The 22,662-nt window shown below is 45.5% G+C and overlaps 1 protein-coding gene across 3 annotated transcripts in view; it reads left to right on the forward strand.

The window, feature by feature from the left end:
• The window catches only part of LOC142579408 (uncharacterized), a 149,197-nt gene that overhangs the window by 68,519 nt on the left and 58,016 nt on the right, over positions 1 to 22,662 (forward strand). For 2 of the 3 annotated variants that reach the window (XM_075689555.1, XM_075689557.1), the window contains exons 21-22: positions 14,789 to 14,971; positions 15,737 to 15,910. In XM_075689555.1, coding sequence (XP_075545670.1) covers positions 14,789 to 14,971; positions 15,737 to 15,910 — 357 coding nt within the window. The remainder of the gene's footprint in view (positions 1 to 14,788; positions 14,972 to 15,736; positions 15,911 to 22,662) is intronic. The other variant, XM_075689556.1, reaches the window with a different exon arrangement.

A 22,662-nucleotide genomic window follows, 5' to 3' on the forward strand; every position in this document is an offset into this window, starting at 1 on the left:
GTATATTTTAGGAAAAACCGCAAGAAAAGCGTACTAGCCGGGAAAGCGTACAATCCAAAGTAACTAAACAAGTTTCACAGACTTAACTATTCTTGACATCTATGTAATGTGAAGCTTCGTGCTGATCATTGCTGCACAAGATGCCGACACTCGTTGAGCTGGTGGTGCTTTGGTGGCTCGAGACGTGTTTTGCTGTTTCCTATTGCGTGGTGTTTTAAGAAGGTGACGGGAAACCAAAATGAAATTTAGCTGGTGGGCAATGCTGGATGCCGCCAAAGCAAAATATGCTGCCGACATTGCGCCGCCTGCAGTAAGGAATGGTGAGACATTTGGATTGTCAGCTACTAAAAGTATGCAGCATGCTTACCAATGGCACTATGCACCACGCTCTGTAAAACAGATAAGTGAAGATGCTTATCACAAAAGGTTTAGCGGCGACGGCTGTGAATGCAGTGTGGACGACCCGGGCGGAGGTCTGCTTGTACCGGAATAAGAAACTGTGCCCGCCGTCATTTTCACGTTAAGCAGGCAGCTGCATACTGTTCTCGATTACGTGTGCCTCGCTCTTTTTCTTGTTCACATGGGATCTAGTGGCCGGAAAACATATACTATCGCAGTCTGCAGCAGGGAACAGTTGCACATTTTGGTTATCGCCTATTAGAAGCATGCGTTATGCTTCCGACGGTACCACGCGCTGTGATACAGATAGGCTAAGATGCTTATCACAATAGGATTGGCAGCGATAGCTGTAAATGCGACGACCCTGGAGAAGATTTGCTGGTACCGAAATAAGAAACTGAGTGCACGCCGGCATTTTCACATGAGCCGGGTGGGGGAGTATTGCAGTAATGCTGCCGCAGAAACTGAGTGCGCGCCAGCGTTTTCACATGAGGTGGTTGGGCAAGTATTTCGGTGATGCTGCCACGGCGGGCAGCTGCACACCATTCTCAATCACGCACACCTCGCACATTTTCTTGTTTACTTGGGATCTAGCAGCCAGAAAACGTATCATACGATCACAATTTGGCAAGTACCAAACGTTGGTGCCGAAAAATAATGTTTTCCGGGAACCTATGAACCAGTAGGAAATGGGCGTAACTCTGTTAGGTCAGTTTTTGTGTTCTTGATTGCGAACATTGGTGCCGGGAAAATGTACGTAATGCAGGACGTCTGCCGACTGGGAAAACTGGGAATTCTCAGGGATATTGAATAGTCTGGAAATACTCGGGGAATTTGTGCTTCTCTCAGAAAAAATTGGCTGTCATTTTATTGAAAAGGAACGAAAGTTGCCCAAATGCTGGCTCAAGTAACAGAGTGGAATCATAACTAATTTTCTTTGATGCTGTGTAGTCGGCTGGAGGAGTTGCCAGTGTACAGTCAACAACCGATTTTCCAGACGCCCCCATCTTTGGTACATGTTGGATAATGCGGATGGCTTTGCGGCACCACGTAACCCATAGAGTCAATGTATAAGAACGTCTGAAATTTCAGACTCAGGAACCCTTCGCCGTCTGATTTTCTGGACATTTTGCCGCGGCGCAGGTCCGAAACGGCATTAATCAAAGTGAACACCGCCGTTTTATCTCGCTGCCTCCAACCGGCGCTCTCGCACGCAGATCCGCTGGCAGCCATAGTCAGCACCGCGGCAATGCGAAGCCTAGCTGCTTCGACGTTTGCTATTAAGGTTCTTGCCGTTCGGTGCCGTGTTTTTCATTGAAATAATTCCCCTCTGTCAGCAACGGCGCCGACTCCGCCTCTGTAATCCTCGCCATTGGCTTCGAAGCCTAGCACGGCGTTGCATAATGCCGGTTCCCGAAAGGCAGCTTCGCCTCAGCAATGTTACGCGGTGAAGCATACGTGAAGTATTGTGAAGCTTAGCAAGCGTGGGAAGGGGCAATTGTCAGGTTATACAATCATCATCATCATCACCAGCCTATTTTATGTCCACTGCAGAACGAAGGCTTCGCCCTGCGATATCCAATTATTGATTCCAACAAGCGCCCGGGAATTTCCTAATTTTATCGCCCCACCTAGGAATATAGTATGTATTCCTTAAAGGGCTCCTCACCAGGTCCGGCCATTTTAAGCACGGAGCATACAATGTGCGATAATGATCGTGTCTGCAAAGTAATACATCGTGCGCGCCGCGGATAGATCTGACATTTCAAACCGAACACCATTTTTCCTTCTCGTGGCAGCCATGCTCCAAGACGGAGTACGACGTACACATGCTAGTGCACCTACGTACACGTGCTTGCCGTGATGTCACTCATAGGAACACGTGACTTCAAGAATTATTCTAGGCAACATCAGTTATTTGTGTAATATGTTGCTTGATAGACAAACTAAAGCTTAGAGAAATAATAAAACACACAAACCGAATGTCTGCATGTTTTTGTTTTACTTCGCACTGCAGTGAGAGAGATGTACTTCCATTTCGTCTGCTTGTCCCCACATCATGCAGTCACGCGCAGATACACCAAAACTATGTCATTTTCTACTGTGTTCCAGCACAGGATCCTTCTCTGTGATCCGCTTATGTCTGCCTCAGTATTTGTGTAGCAGTGACTTATACCGCTAGTCAGGTGACCTCATGCACAGCGTGCAAAATCGTACGCTGCATCAAATAAGACAATCACAACAGCTCGCGTGCAGTGCCGTCAGCAGAAGTGCGCTGCGTCACAAAAAGGCTAGGAGGAAAAAAAAAATGAAGGCGGGGCCTATGACATATGCGTCGTGTGATCCTCGAGGTCCCATATGGGAGAATGCAGGGAAGGAATTTTGCTTGCAGAGGCTAAACGGGGCAAGTAGAGAGAGTGTCTCGCTTAGCAGTGGAGCTCACCTCCTGAAATTATGGGTTTGTGGCACTGAAATATTTCTATCTCGGCTATTAACAAGCCGATTTGAAAAATGTTTGCGGCAGAACACTCCCTAGAGGACACATAACAACTTCCAGGACATAACCAAAATTTGCTGTGGGGCCTGCTGAGGAGACCTTTAATTACACACGTGTGCACCGGCCACTTCCTGTCACAGTACTTTGTATAAGCACCGATATGCCTAAATGTACTGGCAGGCTTTCATAGCTTTTTCAGACATGATTTCAGAGCTTTTTCAGACATTTTTGCGACCCCTAGGAAATCCGAAAAAGTGGACATTGACTGTACAAATGACCAAGAGGATGCTTCAAATTGTCCATCGGGCAGACGCGCGGCGAAACAAGGACGAGAACAGAAAAGACTGTCACATTGAAGAATGATTGGAAAAGGAACTGTACTGCCTCTTCTTTGAAGGAGCTTGAGCTCAAAAAGCAAAGTGTTGGCAGACGCTGAAATGCAGGTGACCTTCATCCAAACCAAAATAAACTCTTTAAAGCAGTGAAATGCAAGACTCAGCAATTGTGCGCGGGCTGGGAGTATGTCAGGACAGTTGAGGTTGACTTTCCAGCTGCTGAGAGTCCTACTTGTGACAAAGTTCGGGCTTAATACCAATGAGCATGCTATCAGTTGATAGAAATCGCTCATTTTCGAAAATTATTGCTTCAGTATGTATCTTATATTTATTTGTATTTGAGAATATTCGACTTGATTTGCACTGGGCATTACCATGTCTTTTTTAAACATATTTTATTCGCCGTGCATTCTTGTAACCTCTCCCTTCATTTTTCTATTTTTAATAAAATGAACACTACTCCTTACTATTCAGACTGGAATAAGTCGATTTTTTTTTAACATGCTTACAAGAGAGTGACAGCATTGGGCGACTTTGTGTCAGCCTGTCTTGACATAAAACAAAGTTCTGTGTCACTCAGGGAATTTTCGCAAAGGCAGTCAGGGAGGAGGAGGAACAACTTTATTAAAGGCAGTCAGGGAAAACTTGGAAAATTTGGGGAATTTGAATATGTCAACTTGGTAGACACCCTGATAATGGGAATATATCAACGAAGTTCTGCTGTAAACCCGTATAACATAATATGGTACTCTGACAAAAGTCACGTGATGGTAACAGTGGACCTACGTTCACAGTAACACACATAAATGTGTAAACGTGCTAGCATATTTGATATCATGCTTATACCCATGCCACATGGAGTCGGAAAATGACATTAAGGGGGGACAGAAACTGAAAAATTGCTGAAAAATCACTTTTTTGAAAACTTTATTCTAGAATTCTGCTGTGTCTGATGCATTATCTCAGAAATTTTTACACATCTTGGACCAATATTTTGGTTGTAATGGGGTTTTATGTCACTTTGGCGAGCTGTATTTTTACTGATGAACGCGCTACGAGAGCCTTTTTCTGTAGTGTGCAGTTACGATTCTAAGTTTCTGATTGCAGTCATCTTGGTCTTGTTTGAAAGAGCCACACTTCTTGTTTAGTTTTCATGCCACCACTACTCTGTGGGCTGAATGCTTATGAATAAAAAGTCAGTGAAAAAAAGTTTTCCTGATGTGCAGTTTCATTCATCAACTGAAACATGTGACCGTAAGCGCACCATGCCATTGGTGGATTTTCGCCATCATCTGCTCGGGCGTGCGAAACTCGGCACGAAGTGATGTCAAATTCAGTTTGCTAGAAGCCATAAATTCAGCGAACAGAAGAAGCAACGGGTATTAATCTTTCGAAAGTTCGCCGTAATCTTTTTTTTCGGCGGAGCTGCCACATGGTCCAAATTTAATGACATTTGATGTGGTGATGTCGATGACAGCATCTTCTGAAGGGAACAATCTTACGGTTCTAAATAAAAAATAAATATCCATTTACAAAGTCAATTTGCCTTCATAAATAGTGAAATTGTAAAAACAAGCGTACTGTGGTGCCATTAGCATGAGGTTGTTGCAGTCTTTTACGATGTTGCGACCAACATAGAAATTTCGACCATTGCAAGCCAAACCTGAAACCCTAAAGCAAAATGGCGCCTGCCCTGTTGTTGAAGCCGTTTCAGGGGAAACGGCTGGGGAAGTTCGCGGAGTACAACTCTTGAGAGGAGCATTGTAGCTAACAGTTGATCATGAATAATTTTTTTACGTGATAGAGGTTGTTTCAAATACTCAAATTTACTGCACTGCACAAGCTATGGTGTTGAGAGTACACATCTCTCAATCAAGTGAGTTCTGATGAACGCACTAGATAACGAATAACATAAGTGGGTTTTAGAAAAGAAATGTTATTCTTTGAGACATGGTACTCAAGCTTGAACATGTCTTGAATATGCTTATCGTGAATATGCTGTCGATTTTTGTTTATCTCCTCTGGTTCTAATTTTATGTGAATACCCTTTAAATAATCTTTTGTGAGGATTTGCAAAATAGCATCATCATCAACCTATTTCTATACATACGCAGGACAAAGGCCTCTCCAAGCGATCCCAATTGCCCCTGTCTTGTGCTAGCTGATTCCAACTTGCGCTTGCAAATTTCCTAATTTCATCACTACACCTAATTTTCTGCTGTCTTCAACTGTCCTTCCCTTCCCTTGGTACCAATTCTGTAACTTTAATGGTCCACTGGCTATCTGCCCTATGTATCTCATGGCCTGGCCAGCTCTATTTTCTTTCTCTTAACCCTTTCCCCATTGCGAAAGAAGATGAAAATTTTACAAAATTTACCGAATATTATTTTTCGTTCACATTGTAGAGCTTTTTTTTCTGAATAAAATGGCACCATTATTTCAAGTCAATGGGGTTCCTTATTTCACAAATTGCGTAAAAAGATAGTTTGAAAAAGTCTTCACTGCATGGCCCCATTGTCTTCCAAAAAAGCATTTTGTAGAGCTCAATACATTATGAAAAAACAAGACTACAAAGAAAAAATAATGTAAACAGTGCAGAAACATGCACATGAGTAGTGGCTACTTTTCTGCAGCTCCTAAAGCAGTTAGTATGCTGTCTTCATGTGGCAGACTTCGAAGCAAGGTGTGGCACAGAGGCCAAATCCGCACTGTTCATACTCCTCAGATGAAAACACATCGCTTTCCATTGCTGTTGTCTGATGAGGAGTCGTCAAAATACTTTCTTTTACATGCACTTTCATTGCCTCGTTTCGAGGAGGCATCCATGTTTTATGCGGGGGTGTCATAGGCGGCAATATAATGAAAGGCAAGACACAAATGGCACAACATGGACAAGTGTGGCTATCTAGTATCAGGAATTGCAACTAGGTGCAATAGGATGAATATAGTCATTATAGGTTCACTGTGCGACAAATTTTTGCTTATGACGCCTATAGTCATCATTGGTTACCTTGGTACAAAATTTCATGACGACTATACTCATCAATGGGAGGTAAAGGGCTAATGTTAACCTGTACTGGTAAAATATAAGTTGCTGCGATTTCACTAAACAAAGTATCAATGGCTTCTGCAATTGTTTTGTTATGTGAAATGTTAAGGGCTTATTTCGAATATGACGTCCATGTTTGTTTATCCCCATTGGTTTTAATTTTATGCAAGCTTCAGTTATTTTCTACAATAATTGGCAAAATATCTGTTGCTTAGATTTTGATAAATAGGATATCGATGGCCTTTGTATGATTTAAGGAATGCCATAAGACCAACCTTATTGCTCTGCCTTACCTAGAACAACAGTTTTAAGACTTCAAAGTTAAGTGTCGCAAGAGAGAGAGAGAAAAGTTTAATGATACAAATGCAGAGAGGTTGGCCTGAGATACATTTCTCTAGCCAGCTACTTTGCAGTAGGATAAGGGGAAGAGGGAAAGAAAGAGGTGCATGATGGGTGATGATGATGAGAGGAGAAGGATGTAAAACATATAGCAAGCAATTTGGTCTATTCAAAGCCTACAGTCCAGGCCTGTACTTATTCAGGGTGTCTACCAAAGGGGAAAACCGGGAATTCTCAGGGATTTTGAGTAGTCTGGAAAAACTCGAGGAAAACTCAGGGAGTTTGTGCCTCTATCAGGGAAAATTAACTGTAATTTATTGAAAGGGTCGAAAGTCGTGGTAATGCTGGCTCGAGGAACAGACAGGAATCGTAATGAATCGTCTTTGACGCCCTGTTGTCAGCTAAAGGAGTTGCCAGTGTACAGTCAACAACCGACCTTCCGGATGCTTGATAATTTGCACAGCTTGCACCACCACGCACCCCATAGAGTCAACGTATCAGAACATCTGAAATTTTGGACACAAGAACCCTTCGCCGTCCAATTTTCCGGCGCTTTTTGCCATGACCGCACGTCCAAAAGGGCATTAATCAAAGCCACCACCGCTGCCGTTTTGATCACCTCGTCACCTCGAACCGGCCCTCGCACGCAGATCCGCTGGCACCGTAGCCACCACTGCAGCAACGCTAGACCTAGCTGCTTCGACGTTCGCTATTAAGCTTCTTGCTGTTGGGTGCCGTGTTTTCTATTGAAAGGATTCGCTGCTGTCAGCAATGCCACCGAATCCATTTCTGTGGCCCTCGCGGTTGGCTTAGAAGCTTGGAAAGCACGGTGCATGGCATAATGCCACTTCTCGAGAGTCAGCTTCGCCTCTGTACAGAAATGTTACTTGGTGAAGCATACGCAAAAGTATTGCAGTGAAGCATAACAAGCGTGGGAAGGGGCTATTGCCACGGAACACAGTATGTATTCCTTAATTATACACGCGTGCACCTGGTATCTCCTGTCGCAGTACAAGCACTGGTATGCCTAATATGTGTACCAACAGGCCTTCAATGTGTTTTCGAATGTGCCTGTGGCGGTTCGAGCCCTTAAGGGCAGTAAGTGACATGCATTTATTTTTTCCTACTGGCCGATTTTTCGGACGTTTTCACGGCCCCTAGGGAGTTAAAAAAATCGGACGTGGACTGTACAACTGACCAAGAAGATGCTTCAAATAGTCCGTGGGGCGAACAAGTGGCGGAAGGTGGACAAGAACAAAAAGGACCTATGCATTGAAGAATGAAAGGGAAAGGAAGCGTGCTTCTGCTGTTTTGAAGGAGCTTGAGCCCAAAAAAAAGACAAAGTGTTGGCTGATGCCAGTATGCAGGTGTTCCTCATCCAAACCGAAACAAACTCTTTAAAGCAATGAAATACAACACTGAGGTGTCATGCGTGGGCTGTGGTTATGTCAGGACAGTTGAGGTTGACTTACGAGATGTTGAGAGAGAATCTCAATAGTGACGCAGTTTGGGCCTCATACCACTGAGCTAGCTACCAGTTGATAGAAATAGCTCGTATTCGAAAATATTTGCTTCTGTATGCATCTCCTTTTTATTTGTACTTGAGAATGTCCGACTCCATTTGCGAATTCTTTTTATGCATTTTATTTGCTGTGCATTTTACTAACCCCTCCCTTCTATTGTTTTTGAATAACATAAACACTACTCCTTAGTATTCAAGCTGGATTAAGTCGTTTCTTTTTATTTCATTTTCATATGCTGTGGGGTCTCTCACACCCGTACTCTTGGGACAAAGGAACGACAACACAGTAGTGCAAACAGTCACAAGGGCATTTATTGCACCTTTCATAAATCGATGCCTGCTAGCCGAGTTGCTACCCACAAAACATGCCGATGGGCGCGCGACAAATCCAGAAGTCCGACTCACCGCGACCGGAAGCGAGCGAATATGTTCGCCCCATGTTGGATCCCAACGCCTGGTCGTTCGCGTGTTCGGTCACGCCAAAGGTGGCGCGTTCGCAGGCGGCCACGCGAGGCGGTCTCGCAGAAGCATGGGTCGCCGCGTGCGCGCGCGGTACGTCCACGCCGCGCGCCGACCCGCCGGGGAAGAGACAGCCCGTCCTCCCCTGCGCCCCCAAGTAACCCTGCCGTGAGGCGGCGTTAGCAACGCAACACTCGCGCCATCTCTCGCACTGCGCTTCAACCACATCGACCGCCGTGGGCATCACGCAGGCCACGCGGCGAAGCCGGATTACAGGAGACGCGCCATGCGGGAAAAACATATCAGGGGACGCGCGAGAGTCGCGCATCCCCACATCCCCCCAACCTTAAATCACTACATATTCCGGCAAGACATGTGACACAGTCTAACATCAAACGGTGCTTCGCGAACAAGGTAGAACATTAAACAGTGGCCGCGCCGAGGAAATATCCACGCTGTCCATAGCATGCGAGCCGACATTGTCTTTGGGTGCACCGCTGGCGTCCGCCGGTCACAGCGGCAGCTTTGCAGACTCGACGGCACGATGCCAGGCCAGGACTCCGGAGACGACGACGCAGTAGTCGGTACGAACAAGCGTCGCTCGCGCCGACGCGCCCTGCTGGGAAGAGCCGCCGTAGCTGTCGGTGACCGCCGGCTCTTTTGTCCGCCGCCGAGGGTTGTGAGCTGGATGCAGGAGGCCGCCGAAGTCGCTGCGCCGAACTGGCCACAGCATCACCATCGCCCGGGGTGACTCGATCGTAGTCCGGGGCAGCAGCGCAGACGATGTGCAGGTGACAGCAAGCCAGGGGTGACTCCAATCACGCTGCGTACATTCAACACACTCGGCAAACACTAAAGTAGTGCAAGGGAGAGGAATTACGCATGCGCATAGCCCACGTGGCACGATGTTCAACTCGGCCAGCAAAAGATCGGGCAGCTACTCAGATGCTAAGTTCACGTGAACGAAGCTCGCTTTCTTGAGTCGAACGAGTAATTTCAATTCGTGCGAGGCTAAATAGAATGAGGGAAGCGAATTGCAACACCTCAACGCCACGGTCCACCAGGTTGTGTCCCTCCACGTGCGACAGGCAGCTTCGTAAAGCCTTAGGCCTAAATCGTCGCTACCCTGACCACAACCGGCATCCAAAAACAACACCCAAAATGGGCGCAAAACAGGCAGCCGCGAGGAGACGTTAGCTCTGTGAGGTGGTCCTACTGCGCTCGGTGCACACAGCATCCGAGTTGACGGCGCCCACCGTCCTTGACGGTGTCGGAGCGCCCGGTGCCAGGCCGCAATACCAGTCAGCCCGTAGTGGCACCCGTGGCCCGCGGTCACCCGGCTCCCAGAGCCGCGACTTCATCCGAGTCAGAGATAGAAGAAGCTATTTACATAAGAAATTCGGACCACCCACGAGGCTTCCGTACTCACTCGCTTCAGGCTTGCCACTGCTCCGCGGGCGCTCAGCCTCGCTCTCCCAGGATGCAGACCACGTGGCTGTCGTACTGACGAATGTCATTAAAAAAACACTTGCGAAAAGGCTTAGCATGTTGACATGTTCAAACACACTACAGCCACCATCACCTCGCTCAAGAAAGCACGCCGCCGACGCTAGCGATCAAAATCCACGCTAGGCCTACGCTTAGGTTCAAACAAAGGTCTCGAACGAAGCAGAACTGTTAAAACTATCGTCCGATGCCCCAAGAGCCCCACGTTGGGCGCCAGATGTGGGGTCTCTCACACCCGTACTCTTGGGACAAAGGAACGACAACACAGTAGTGCAAACAGTCACAAGGGCATTTATTGCACCTTTCATAAATCGATGCCTGCTAGCAGAGTTGCTACCCACAAAACATGCCGATGGGCGCGACAAATCCAGAAGTCCGACTCACCGCGACCGGAAGCGAGCGAATATGTTCGCCCCATGCTGGATCCCAACGCCTGGTCGTTCGCGTGTTCGGTCACGCCAACGGTGGCGCGTTCGCAGGCGGCCACGCGAGGCGGTCTCGCAGAAGCATGGGTCGCCGCGCGCCGACCCGCCGGGGAAGAGACAGCCCGCCCTCCCCTGCGCCCCCAAGTAACCCTGCCGTGAGGCGGCGTTAGCAACGCAACACTCGCGCCATCTCTCGCACTGCGCTTCAACCACATCGACCGCCGTGGGCATCACGCAGGCCACGCGGCGAAGCCGGATTACAGGAGACGCGCCATGCGGGAAAAACATATCAGGGGACGCGCGAGAGTCGCGCATCCCCACATCCCCCCAACCTTAAATCATTACATATTCCGGCAAGACATGTGACACGGTCTAACATCAAACGGTGCTTCGCGAACAAGGTAGAACATTAAACAGTGGCCGCGCCGAGGAAATATCCACGCTGTCCATAGCATGCGAGCCGACATTGTCCTTGGGTGCACCGCTGGCGACCGCCGTGGTCATCACGCAGGCCACGCGGCGAAGCCGGATTACAGGAGACGCTTCATGCGGGAAAAACATATCAGGGGATGCGCGAGAGTCGCGCATCCCCACAATGCTTACTAAAGAGTGACAGCATTGGGTGACATGGTTTCAGCCCGTCTTGACATAAAACATAGTTCTGCATCACTCACAGAATTTTAGAATGGCACTCAGGGAAAACCTGGAAAGATCAGGGAATTTGGAAATGTCAACTTGGTAGACACCCTGTTTTTAAAAAGTCGAGTAAGGCCTGGATTGCCCTAAAACTCTGTTTAACATCTGGCCAAGGGCCTAAAATATTGTCCTTCAACAATGGTGGGCTGTCGAGGCACACAAAGTCATTGCTCAACTTTTGTCGCTCTTCCACTTACTAAAGGCAATCACACAGCACATGACCTATAGTCTCATTCACATTGAGCTCGTGTTCCAGGTAAGACTGAGCAATATGGTTGGTCTTACGGCATTCTTTGAATCATATAGAAGCCACTGATACACTATTCTGCAAATCGTTGCAGAAAATAATTAAAGGACGCTTGCATGAAATTACAACGAATTAAGCTAAGCAAAAATGAACCTGATATTCTAAATAAGCACATAACATTGCATATATGTATAAGGTTTCAGCACTGTACCTCGAAGAATAAGGACTTACAGAATGTCTAATTTAAGACCCACATCTCCCCTTTAGCCAAATGGCATTAGGTTCGTCCATGTAGCATCACACAAATGAAATAAAAGTTTAAAGCCTTTAACTCAATGTCATTTTTTTGCACCTGTGTGGCATGGGTATAATTCATTTAGAGGGACCGACAAGCAATTTTTATGGTACCCGTTTCTTTAGTGCAATGGAAAGCTTACTGGTCTGAATGTCTGATCATTCTGTGGTAATGCTGGAAACACCAGGAAACATCTTTGATCAGAATATTCCAATCTTCATTGGAGGTGTAGTTATGCTCAAGATACGTGCTGGAAACAGGGATAGGTGAGCATGATAGCATTTACGCACCTGCATTGGTGAGAAATAAACTACAAGTATGGCTCTAGCTGTAAGAAAATAATGTTTTGTTTATCAAGCCAATGTTATTGCTGTTCATGTTTGATTAAGCATTGAATTATGTATTTTCACAATAATAAGTGGTGTCCGAATCTACGCCCCGGTGACAGCTCCCTCCAATTAACACAAAGTGATATCGAAGGACATTCTTTTGCTAGCTGCAAGTGCCAGGCCTTTCTTTAATGCGATAGGGTTAAGGAGCCCGTGTCGCAGAAAATCCGGCGTCCTAAGTCCGACATTGGACATCGCCTCAGCAGAAAGAATTTCGAACCAAATTCCGAACCACGCATACCCAACCACTTCTCTACCACCAATGTTGCTCATACCTTGTCTTTCATTCTTTACAAAGTTATTCCTCGGAATTTTGAGAACGGCAGCCCACAAACAAATGTAATGGAAAAAACACCGACAGCACATCTCCTTTATGTTAGCTCTTCCCAGACTGAAATATTAAAAGCGTGAAACAATAACAGGAGATCGACCCACGCAAGAGGCCGTGTATATACCAGAAAGCTCGCCTTCATGCATAGCATTCATAGCCAGTGTGTCCCGGTAAATGTTACGGTTACATAAGCTGCAGCTGGGAAGCACGAAAAGCAGTAAGGGTCTTCGAACGCTATCGCATTCCACTCTTAAAGGCGAAGCTTAAGCGTCCTCCAATTTTTTTTTTAGCCAAGCCAAGCCAAGCTAAGTGGTAGGATATGCCATTAGTGGTATTATTTTAGTGCTGGCACCCATTCATGGCACAATTTTGTAATGGCAATCGGCATCTCACAGAGACCACATAACTCAGGGCACTAATTCGCAAACTCGCACCTGTACAACAGCGCTCATGTGCACCATGATGCATTGGACAGCTCTGCCACTCCGCTGGTTACCACAGAGGCAGTGTCGCTCGTTAGCCTACACTTGTTTTACTTTGTAATATGAATAGGATAAAGCACAAGAGCCTAATAATATATGAACTGCAATTTTAAGCAATAAGTAGGGGTGTGCAAATACCAAATTTTCAAATACGAATCGAATACGAATACTTAACATCGAACATCAAATAATGTAACAATATGTAACGTACGTAACAATATGCACATGAATTTATTAGCAAGTTGGTTTATTTTAACATGTTACAACACTGCAATTACATTGTCACTTCTAAAAAATTAAACTAGTAAGCCCTTATACTAAAAGATTGTGTGTTTGGTTCATGTTAGCTTTGGAAAATTGAATAATTTCTGCTAGTTGTGTGTTCTTGCTAACCTGTGCCTTATTATACCGCATCAATTTCCCGTGAACTCAGGGGCATTTGAGCCTGTACCAATCATCACTCATTGCATTTGCTGTCAAGCAATGAGCTCAAGACTGGGAGTGGAACCTAAAGAATGCACCCTCGCTGTTCGCAAACTCGTGCCCTTTGCTACTGAGAGGCTGGCTTTTCTGCAAAGCATAGACTTCCAGTGGCTAAGCATGTTTTACAGGCGAAATTTTTCCAGTAGCATGAAATTATCGCTAAATTCAGCACAAAATCAGACACACTTTTTTAGATTAGATAGAAATAAACGCTAAGAACCATGTTTGCTTCCGCACAGCCAGCAGTATATTCGATTTGTTTGGAGTATTCGTATACCATCAAATATTCAAAAATTTTCAATACCTAGTTTTCGAATCGAATACAAATATTAAAATTATAATATTCGATAATATTCAAAATTTGTGAATATTCATGCACCCCTAGCAATAAGTATGCTGTGCTTAATAACAGCCGACTCACGTACAGTAATGTCATATACACCTCGTGCACCGCCTATAGAGGCGCCACTGATGACCACCTAGCGGGCGCTTCCAACAGTACGTGCGGGAGCAGTAGCAGACGACAACCCTTTCGCAGCAAGGATGGCTGAAGTTTGCGGCTGTGATTTTTCTTTTGTTCGGGTGCCAGACTGCTTTTTCTGCGGTTACAGCTGTAGGAAAGATGCTGACCTCTGTGGGAGCGGGTATGAACACGATGTTACCGGTGTTTGGGACAACATGGTTCACATACGTGCCAGGTTCACATACGGCCCGTTTTCACCGGTACTTGAGCCCCCCACCTGGCAAAATTCTTTTTTGACGTTCCTTGAAGTTTTGGCCACCCCACACATGAGAAGGGAGTTGCCTATTTTGCTCTGAAAACGTTAATAAAACAGACAAGCACTATCAACGACACAACAAACTACGGCGCGTGGCTGGCTCATCTCCCGTGTGTTCTGCGCAAGGCCACTACCAGTGGCGTGTCCATCGGCGCGCAGTACGCGTATACTACATCTGAACTACTAAGATTTCACTGCTGGGCTGCGACACTTACTGGTTTTTGAGACTTTTCTAGCTAATTTAAAATTGCGAACAGCGTGCTGGATTTTATCACTATAAATTATTGTAATTTCATTTCTGTCATCGTCTCACAACACATTCTGGCCAGTTGTCAGTCCCTTTAAAGAAATCGTATTTCTGCTTCTACTCAACATTTATATGTTGTGATTCCATACTAGGTGAAATTTTAGTATTTTTTTTGTTGATTTTTGCGGCTAAGCTTGTCTGATAATTTTCTGTCTTGCACTTCTATTACAAATAGGAGGATCTCAGTATGTCTGCTTGTTGCCATGTGTGAAAGATACTTACGTGCATTATTTCTCTTTTGATTGCAGCAACAGAGACAGACACTGCTTCAACACCTGCACTAGCACCTGGGGCAGCAACAGCAAAAGGAACAGGACTGTGTGTTTCGGCATGTAAACTCTCTCGTGCCCGCACAAAGAAAGCTAAAAGACTTCGTAAGACACCAAGAACTATTCGAATACCAGCACACATTCCCATGAACACTGTGGCAGGTGAGTCTTAGCACGTCTAAATATGCCTCGATGCATTCAAACCAAGGGGTAAAAAAAACGTGAGGAGAAGCCTTTACAGCGCTGATTAAAAGATACATTATCAGGATCACTCGTTCACTTGAATCGGAAGGCAGTGAAACATAAAAACATTCATTTTCGAGATACGAACATTGAGCTGTATGCATTTATCTGATTACAGTCAAACCTCAATATAAGAAACATGTATATAACAAATTATCTGATGCTAAAAAGTAAATTAAAATGTTTCTTGCGGTTATTGGCATATAACAATTATATGATTATAAAAAATATATCGGAATATAAGGTATTTTCTGTTATATGCAGCTTCGGTATAACTAGGTTCGACTGTATTCATGCAGTCCTAGGAGTAATTGAAATGTAAGTGGGTATAGGTGGGGTGATGACAGGCCTTTTGCATTGCTATGTTTTCTTGCAGTGCGACATCATACATAATCATGCCATTGTCACGCACAATCTAATGTTGTACGGCGAATGTGCATACTACGCTTCTTTTCACCTTCTGTTCATTTTCATTATCCTGACGTTACATGGTGATACCTGCATGATGTGAAATGAATTTAGTGTGTGTTCTAAACTTCCACTTTAAAAGTCAGTGTGTTGGTAGTTAACAGTGTGCTAAGTGTTGCACATTTGTCCAGATCAGTTTAGCAATACGTAGCATTTGCCTTTATGGTAGCTGTCTATGAGAGATTGCAGTGCAAGTTATACTACATTTTTCACCAGCAGCGTCATCAACATCTATGCCAATGTTGGCAACTTCGGCATTGGGAGTGATGACCACCACAAGCAGCATGCAACTTTCGGCACAGAATTTCACTGGCACAAACATGACCAATGTGCTTGCACCACCAAGGATTGTACAAGTACCGATAAAGGTGCCCATGAATGCTGTAGCAGGTGAGGCCAGTGCTCTAACTGTTGAAATCATTCTTATGAAGTGAGGTCATGTAAAGAAATGTAAATAGTTTCAACAAGAAGCAGCTAGTAAAAAAGCAATAATAATAAAAAAGGCATTGACAGTTTTTTGCATGCCATGATCATCTTCAATTTGCGCTAACTGACTGTAGTCAGTTTCTCCAATCTGTGGTGAAAAGAACAGTGTTTGGAAAAAGCTTCGTCTAGTCAAGGCATTGGTTCTACAGCATAGAACACATCGTTGCAATTTGTAACATTATGCGTAATTTATTCAGAGGTATAAAATTTCTCTATTCCAGTGAAAGGTTCAGTAACTTGTCGGGTGCCTCAGATTATCTGCTCCTGTTTCATACTAGTGCACGGTATTGCTATCTTAGCTCCCATGGTAATTGCAATTCTGTCAACAATCACATGCAAGTACACACCTACTATTAGCAAGGCAGGCACATTATAAGTAGGGTCCTTCGTTTTCAGCTTTTATATTTTTCTCAATTTGAGGACTATGAATTGGGTGTTATACTTGAAAAGGAAAACCGGATAGAAATTGGGTATTTTGTTGCCTCGCATGAAACTAGGGGGAAAATTGGGGGTTATGTTCTCTAACAGCCCAAAGCTCAAGTGCTTTTTGGCAAGTTCTGCAAACAAATAACACAAGCAACGGTCTCCTTCTGGACACAAACATTTAATGAACTATCCAAACGTTCAACAAGAGAAATCACTCGCAGGAACATGCAATGGCAAAGAGAGCTGCTCACAAATGATCTAACAAACTGATCTCTATTAATCCTCGTTGGCATGCATTATTAATATATTTAAAGAAAATCACATTAACAAAAGCAACAAATAGAAACTGATTGGTATCCCTTCTTTACATTTTTCTCTGCAATTTTTAACAAAGCAAAAAGTGCAAAAAGCATTGCACAAGCGCATGCTCTACAGGAGGTATGATGCTTTACTTTATCTTACAAGCCCTTGTTGATGAACATTATTAGTGTATACATTGAGGATATTTCTTGGGCCATCTTAGACCTGTCAGGTCTTCCGTCCTTGTGTGTGGTCGTCCTGGTTTACTGATTTCATATACAGTTGCCGGCTGATAATCCAGACACTGATAATTTGGACATGCTTGATTATTCGGACGGCTCTGCTGCATTGTCACTGTGTGATAATTCGAACTTCGACTGCATGGCCAAGCGTTAATTTGAATACCGAGTCAAATATAAATATAATTTCATTTTGATACATTGCTGGAATGGTCGTCGGCCATGTCATTGGCGCTTCCACAAAATCAAAACTAGCGAAGCCTAGTCGATCTAGTAGTTGCCGACCGTGTCCGAACCACAGAACAAGCCAAGCCACCAAGTCGTATAGCCTGCATTCGCGATTTGCACGAGAGTTCCATTCCGCTCATATCATCAATTGTTCATGGCCGGCTGACCCTGCTGATAACATGGGTGCGAGTGTCACTCGACTACTGCAGAAGTGCGAAAAACGGGAAAAGGAATAGCCTAAAAGGCATTGCTAGAAAATTGCAACCGGCAGCTGTCTAGGTCAAAAGCAACCATATGTGCACGTAGCAATGTGCTGACAAACTTGGACTGTATTATTGGGCAGTCACTTTCGAAGATACTTTCACCTTCACATGGGACGAGCATCGGTCATGTCAACAGACAGCAACATTTTTGCACTGTGATAAGATCACATGCATGGCACTGTGCCAAGAATGCCGTTGCACATAGACGCCAATGTGTCTCGCTCCAATCATGCAACAGGTAGCGCGCTTGACACCGGTGGTGTAGCAGGAGGGGCCGCGATGTCCTGCTGCATGAATGTGGAATCGTGAAATAAATAAAATAAGCACTGCAGAAAATACCACTTTGCATTATCACATTTTCAAATACTGTACAGACTCATGTAAGGGTTGCAGCCCCATCTTGGCAGCTCAATATTTGGGGGGAAAAGTTTCCAGTGGAAAAGCAATCGTGTTCGCTGCTCTCTATGCCGTGCGTGCACATCGGTGAATTTTCACACGCTGCACACTTCCACATGCCGCTACTAGATGGTGACATCCAGGGTGTGCACAAGATCCGAGGTGTGCTCAAGCCGCCTGCAGTGCCGGCAACTTTTGACAAAAAGGTTTGGTCCCTTGTAAGGGCTGCACCTCGTCAAAGTTGTGAAAAAAAATTGTGTGGCCCATACGCAAGTCTGTATGGTACTATAGCACATAGTGAGCCACTGTTTATGTCACTTGAGCTAATGCCATTTCAGATTGCATTAAATTATAAAACTGCTTGCCTAATGCACAATATCTTGCCTAATAATTACCCCCACTCTTCCAACATCTTCCTAACACCTTATAGAAACACTTGCCAACAAGCTAAAGGCAGTTTAAACAGTCCATTACACACACAACCTTTACAGGAAATGCACAGTATAGTATATAGGAACTAATAGTATATGGAATGGTATCCCTCTTGAGATAAATGAAAATAAGAACTTTTTCATGTGCCTTAAAAAAATCAGATGAAATATAGAAATTTAAGAAAGGTTCCATATTTCTATATAGAAATATAGAACATGGTCGCAGATGCGCTGTGAAGAAAATTTAAGCAAGGTACAGTATCATACGATTCCAGAATATAGACAATGTGGAGGCGCATAGTTGACCCGCTGGGGTTGCTTTTGCTGCATTTGACAATTTGACAGTGAGAATGGTTTTGCTGGAAGTGAGATGAATGACTTTGATATGTGACACTGAGTGGTGCTAGCTTGCTCAACAGCAAGATGCGAATTGGTGTAAACGGTGACATATTGGTGAAATGCGATGCAGTAAGTTAATACGGTGGGCTTGTGTTGTATTCATGTAAATGCAGTTGTAGACTTTTGCCGACACAATGGTTATAAATATTATATTGATTTCAAATGCTCTTTCTTTTTCCTCTGTAAATATGAGAATGGTATATAAATTGCCTATTTATATGTTTCTACTACAGAGTCTTTATAGGGGCCCTGAAGCCTTTATTTTTGAAGTCAAGAAATGCATTTGAAATTAAGCTAGACCATTTCAGAAATACTTAGCAGCAAAAAGTACTTCACTGCATGCAGTGGAAGCGGTGTTATTAGCAATCAAAGGTTGCTTATGATCCCCTTCGCGGTGCTCCCACTCCTTCTTTAATGCTTTGCACTGTGAAGGCTACAGCGAAGCAGGGTGGGCTTACAATGCTTCGCCTACTAAATTTCAGTGTAGCACACAGTTCAAATTTGATGTTGTATGCTCACGCAGAAGCCACTATTTCTGATTTTGGTGCCTACGACGCATTAGAGGTGCCAAACGCAGTTGTCCTAGAATGTTGTATGATGATGTGTGGTGTTTTATGGCGCAAGGGCCAAGTATGGCCAAAGAGCGCCATTCCTAGAATGTTGTAGCTGAGCCGCAGTGCACTCAGCGAGCAAGTTCGTTGCGGCACCCTGCGGTGTCCACAGTATCTATGATATGTAGTAGACCACAGCTACATACGACTGTAGTGCATATGTGCAGCGTTTGCTTGGTGCACGACAGGGCTGGAGTGCACACTCGCACTCATGTGCTCCTGTCTCGCTGGGCTATGTTGTGCAGACCGGCTTTGTTCTGCACCAGCCTGACCCACCGCAGGGGCACCTGCGTCAGCAGGCGTTTAGTGTGTTGCGACACCACGTACCCGAGCACATGAGGGTTGGACCCTCCCGCATGTAGCCGTGTGCGGCTTAGTCGTGTCTGGGGAAAGGGGGATCCTGGGTGTTGAGTCGATGCCGGGTGTTCGGACCTTTAAGGCCCGAACACACATGATGAGGGTCAACCTTGTGTGGCTAGCCAGCCTTGGTTATGCTGTATTTAGTTATAGCAGTGATGTACGGCTGGCATCGGCAGGATTTCTCTTGCAGGAACTTCTGTCACGTCCCCCTGTTGGGCTCCATGGTAACTGGTCGGCATCTCGGCCGTTTATACCTCATCTATACTTATGGCCCCATCTATCCCCCCAATGTTTCAAATGCCAGTGTTTTGGCCACAGTTTGCAGAGCTGCCGAGTCTGCCAAACATGTGTGAAATGTAGTGCCCATGAACACGTCCGAAGCTTGCGAAAACTCTCTCCGTTGTGTAAACTGTGATGGGGAGCATGCCGCGTACTCACGATCGTGCCCATCCTGGAAGAAAGAAAACGAAATTGTGCCGATAAAAGTTAAGGAAGGCATAACTTTCAAAGAGGCACGCAGGCAGGTGTCCTAACTGCCCAAGAACACATTTGCCGATGTGCCGCGTCAGGGGATGGCGACACAACAGCTTCCGGCGGCTGTCTGGCCCACACGCAGTGAGCTGGTGGTGATGCCATCCGGCCCCCCAGCGGCTGCGGCTAGCACTGTTCCGCCACCCCAGCAGGGTGTCTACCAACCGGGAAAACCGGGAATTCTCAGGGATTTTGAGTAGTCTGGAAAAAGTCAGGGAAAACTCAGGGAATTTGGGCCTCTATCAGGGAAAATTAGCGGCAATTTTATTGGAAGGGTCGAAAGTCGCGGTAATGCTGGCTCGAGCAACAGACAGGAATCGCAATGAATCGTCTTTGACGCCCTGTCGTCGGCTGGATGAGTTGCCAGTGTGCAGTCAACGACCGACTTTCCGGATTCCCGATAATTTGGACGGCTTCGCGGCACCGCCACGTACCCCATAGAGTCAACTTATCAGAACGTGTGAAATTTCGGACGCAAGAACCCTTCGCCGTCCGATTTTCCGGACGTTTTGCCGTGACCGCAGGTCCGAAACGGCAATAATCAAAGGCACCACCGCTGCCGTTTTGATTACTTCGCCACCTCGAACCGGCACTCTCGCACGCAGATCCGCTGGCAGCCGTTGCCACTACTGCGGCAACGCTAGGCCTAGCTGCTTCGACGTTCGCTATGAAGCTTCTTGCCGTTGGGTGCCGAGTTTTTTATTGAAAGAATTAGCTGCTGTCAGCAATGGCACGTACTCCGCTTTTGTGGTCCTCGCGATTGGCTTAGAAACTTAGAAAACACGGTGCGTTGAATAATGCCGGTTCCTGAAAGTCAGCTTCGCCTCTGTACAGAAATATTACATGGTGAAGCATACGCAAAAGTATTGCAGTGAAGCATAACAAGCGTGGGAAGGGGCTATTGCCACGGAAAACAGTATGTATTCCTTAATTATACACACGTGCACCCGGTATTTCCTGTCAAAGTACGAGCGCCGATATGCCTAATATGTGTACCGACAGGCCTTCAGAGCGTTTTCGAACGTGCCTGTGGCGGTTTGAGCCCCTAAGGGCAGTAAATGACACGCATTTATTTTTTTCCAACTGGCCGATTTTTCGAACGTTTTCGCGACCCCTAGGGAGTTCTAAAAATCGGCCGTGGACTGTGTAACTGACCAAGATGCTTCAAATGGCCCTTGGGGCGAACGAGTGGCAGAAGGAGGACAAGAACAGAAATGATGTATGCACTGAGGAATAAACGGGACAGGAAGCTTGCTGCCGCCGTTTTGAAGGAGCTTGAGCTCAAAAAACAAACTTTTGGCTGATGCCGAGATACGGGTGTCCCGCATCCAAACCAAAATAAACTCTTTAAAGCAGTGAAACACAATGCTCGGGCGTCGTGCGCGGGCTGAGAGTATGTCAGGATAGTTGAGGTTGACTTACGGGCTGTTGAGGGAGAATCTCAATTGTGACAGAGTTCGGGCCTCATACCACTGAGCTTGCTATCAGTTGATAGAAATAGCTCATATTCGTATATATTTGCTTCCATGTGCACCTCCTTTTTATTCGTATTTGTGAATGTCCGACTTATTTGCAATTTTTTTAGAAGACACTTTATTTGCTGTGCATTTTACTAACCCCTGCCTTCTATTCTCTTTTTGAATAACATAAACACTACTCCTTAGTATTCAGATTGGATTAAGTCGCGTTTTAATTTTTTTCATGTGCTTACTCGAGAGTAACAGCATCAGGCGATATGTTTTCAGCCTGTCTTGACATAAAACATAGTTCTGCATCTCTCAGGGAAATGGGCAAAGGCACTCAGGGAAAACCTGGAAAACTCAGGGAACTTGGAATTGTCAACTTGGTGGACACCCTGCTCAGGAGAAGGGACCCCTGACCTCTAGTCTGGAGGCCTCAAAGGTCTCGTCGAACGTGCTGATGCCTTCATGTCAAACACAGCGCTCGGAAGAGCACGTGTCCAGCGTCTCTCAAGAGACGATGGACATGTTGACAACCAGCCAGACGCCGCCACCATTGCCTAAGGAGCGGTGACCTTTTCTCGTCCGCTCCAAAAAAAGACAAAACTCGTGTCATGGCTCCTGTAAAGCACCTGTGAGCTAATCCTCGTCTCTTAAACACACAGCCCATAACACATTTATCATAATGGAAACACAAATACTACAGTGGAATGTACGACGACTTCTACATAACCTCGACGACATTATAGAATTACTACACAAACACTATCCCAAGTTTCTGTGTTCAAGAGACACATCTGAAACATACAAACACTAATTTTCTTCGTAAGTACACCATCTTCCGGAAAGACCGCGATGAGGCTAACGCCTCCGGCGGTGTAGCAATAGTAGCCGACAAGTCTGTCGCTTGCCAACTCGTCGCCCTTCAGACGTCCCTTGAGGCAGTGTCAGTTCGGGCCATTCTCTTTAATAAATTAGTAACTGTGTGTTCCACCTATATACCTCCGAACTG

Source organism: Dermacentor variabilis, chromosome 4, assembly GCF_050947875.1.
Source record: "Dermacentor variabilis isolate Ectoservices chromosome 4, ASM5094787v1, whole genome shotgun sequence".
NCBI lineage: Eukaryota > Metazoa > Arthropoda > Arachnida > Ixodida > Ixodidae > Dermacentor > Dermacentor variabilis.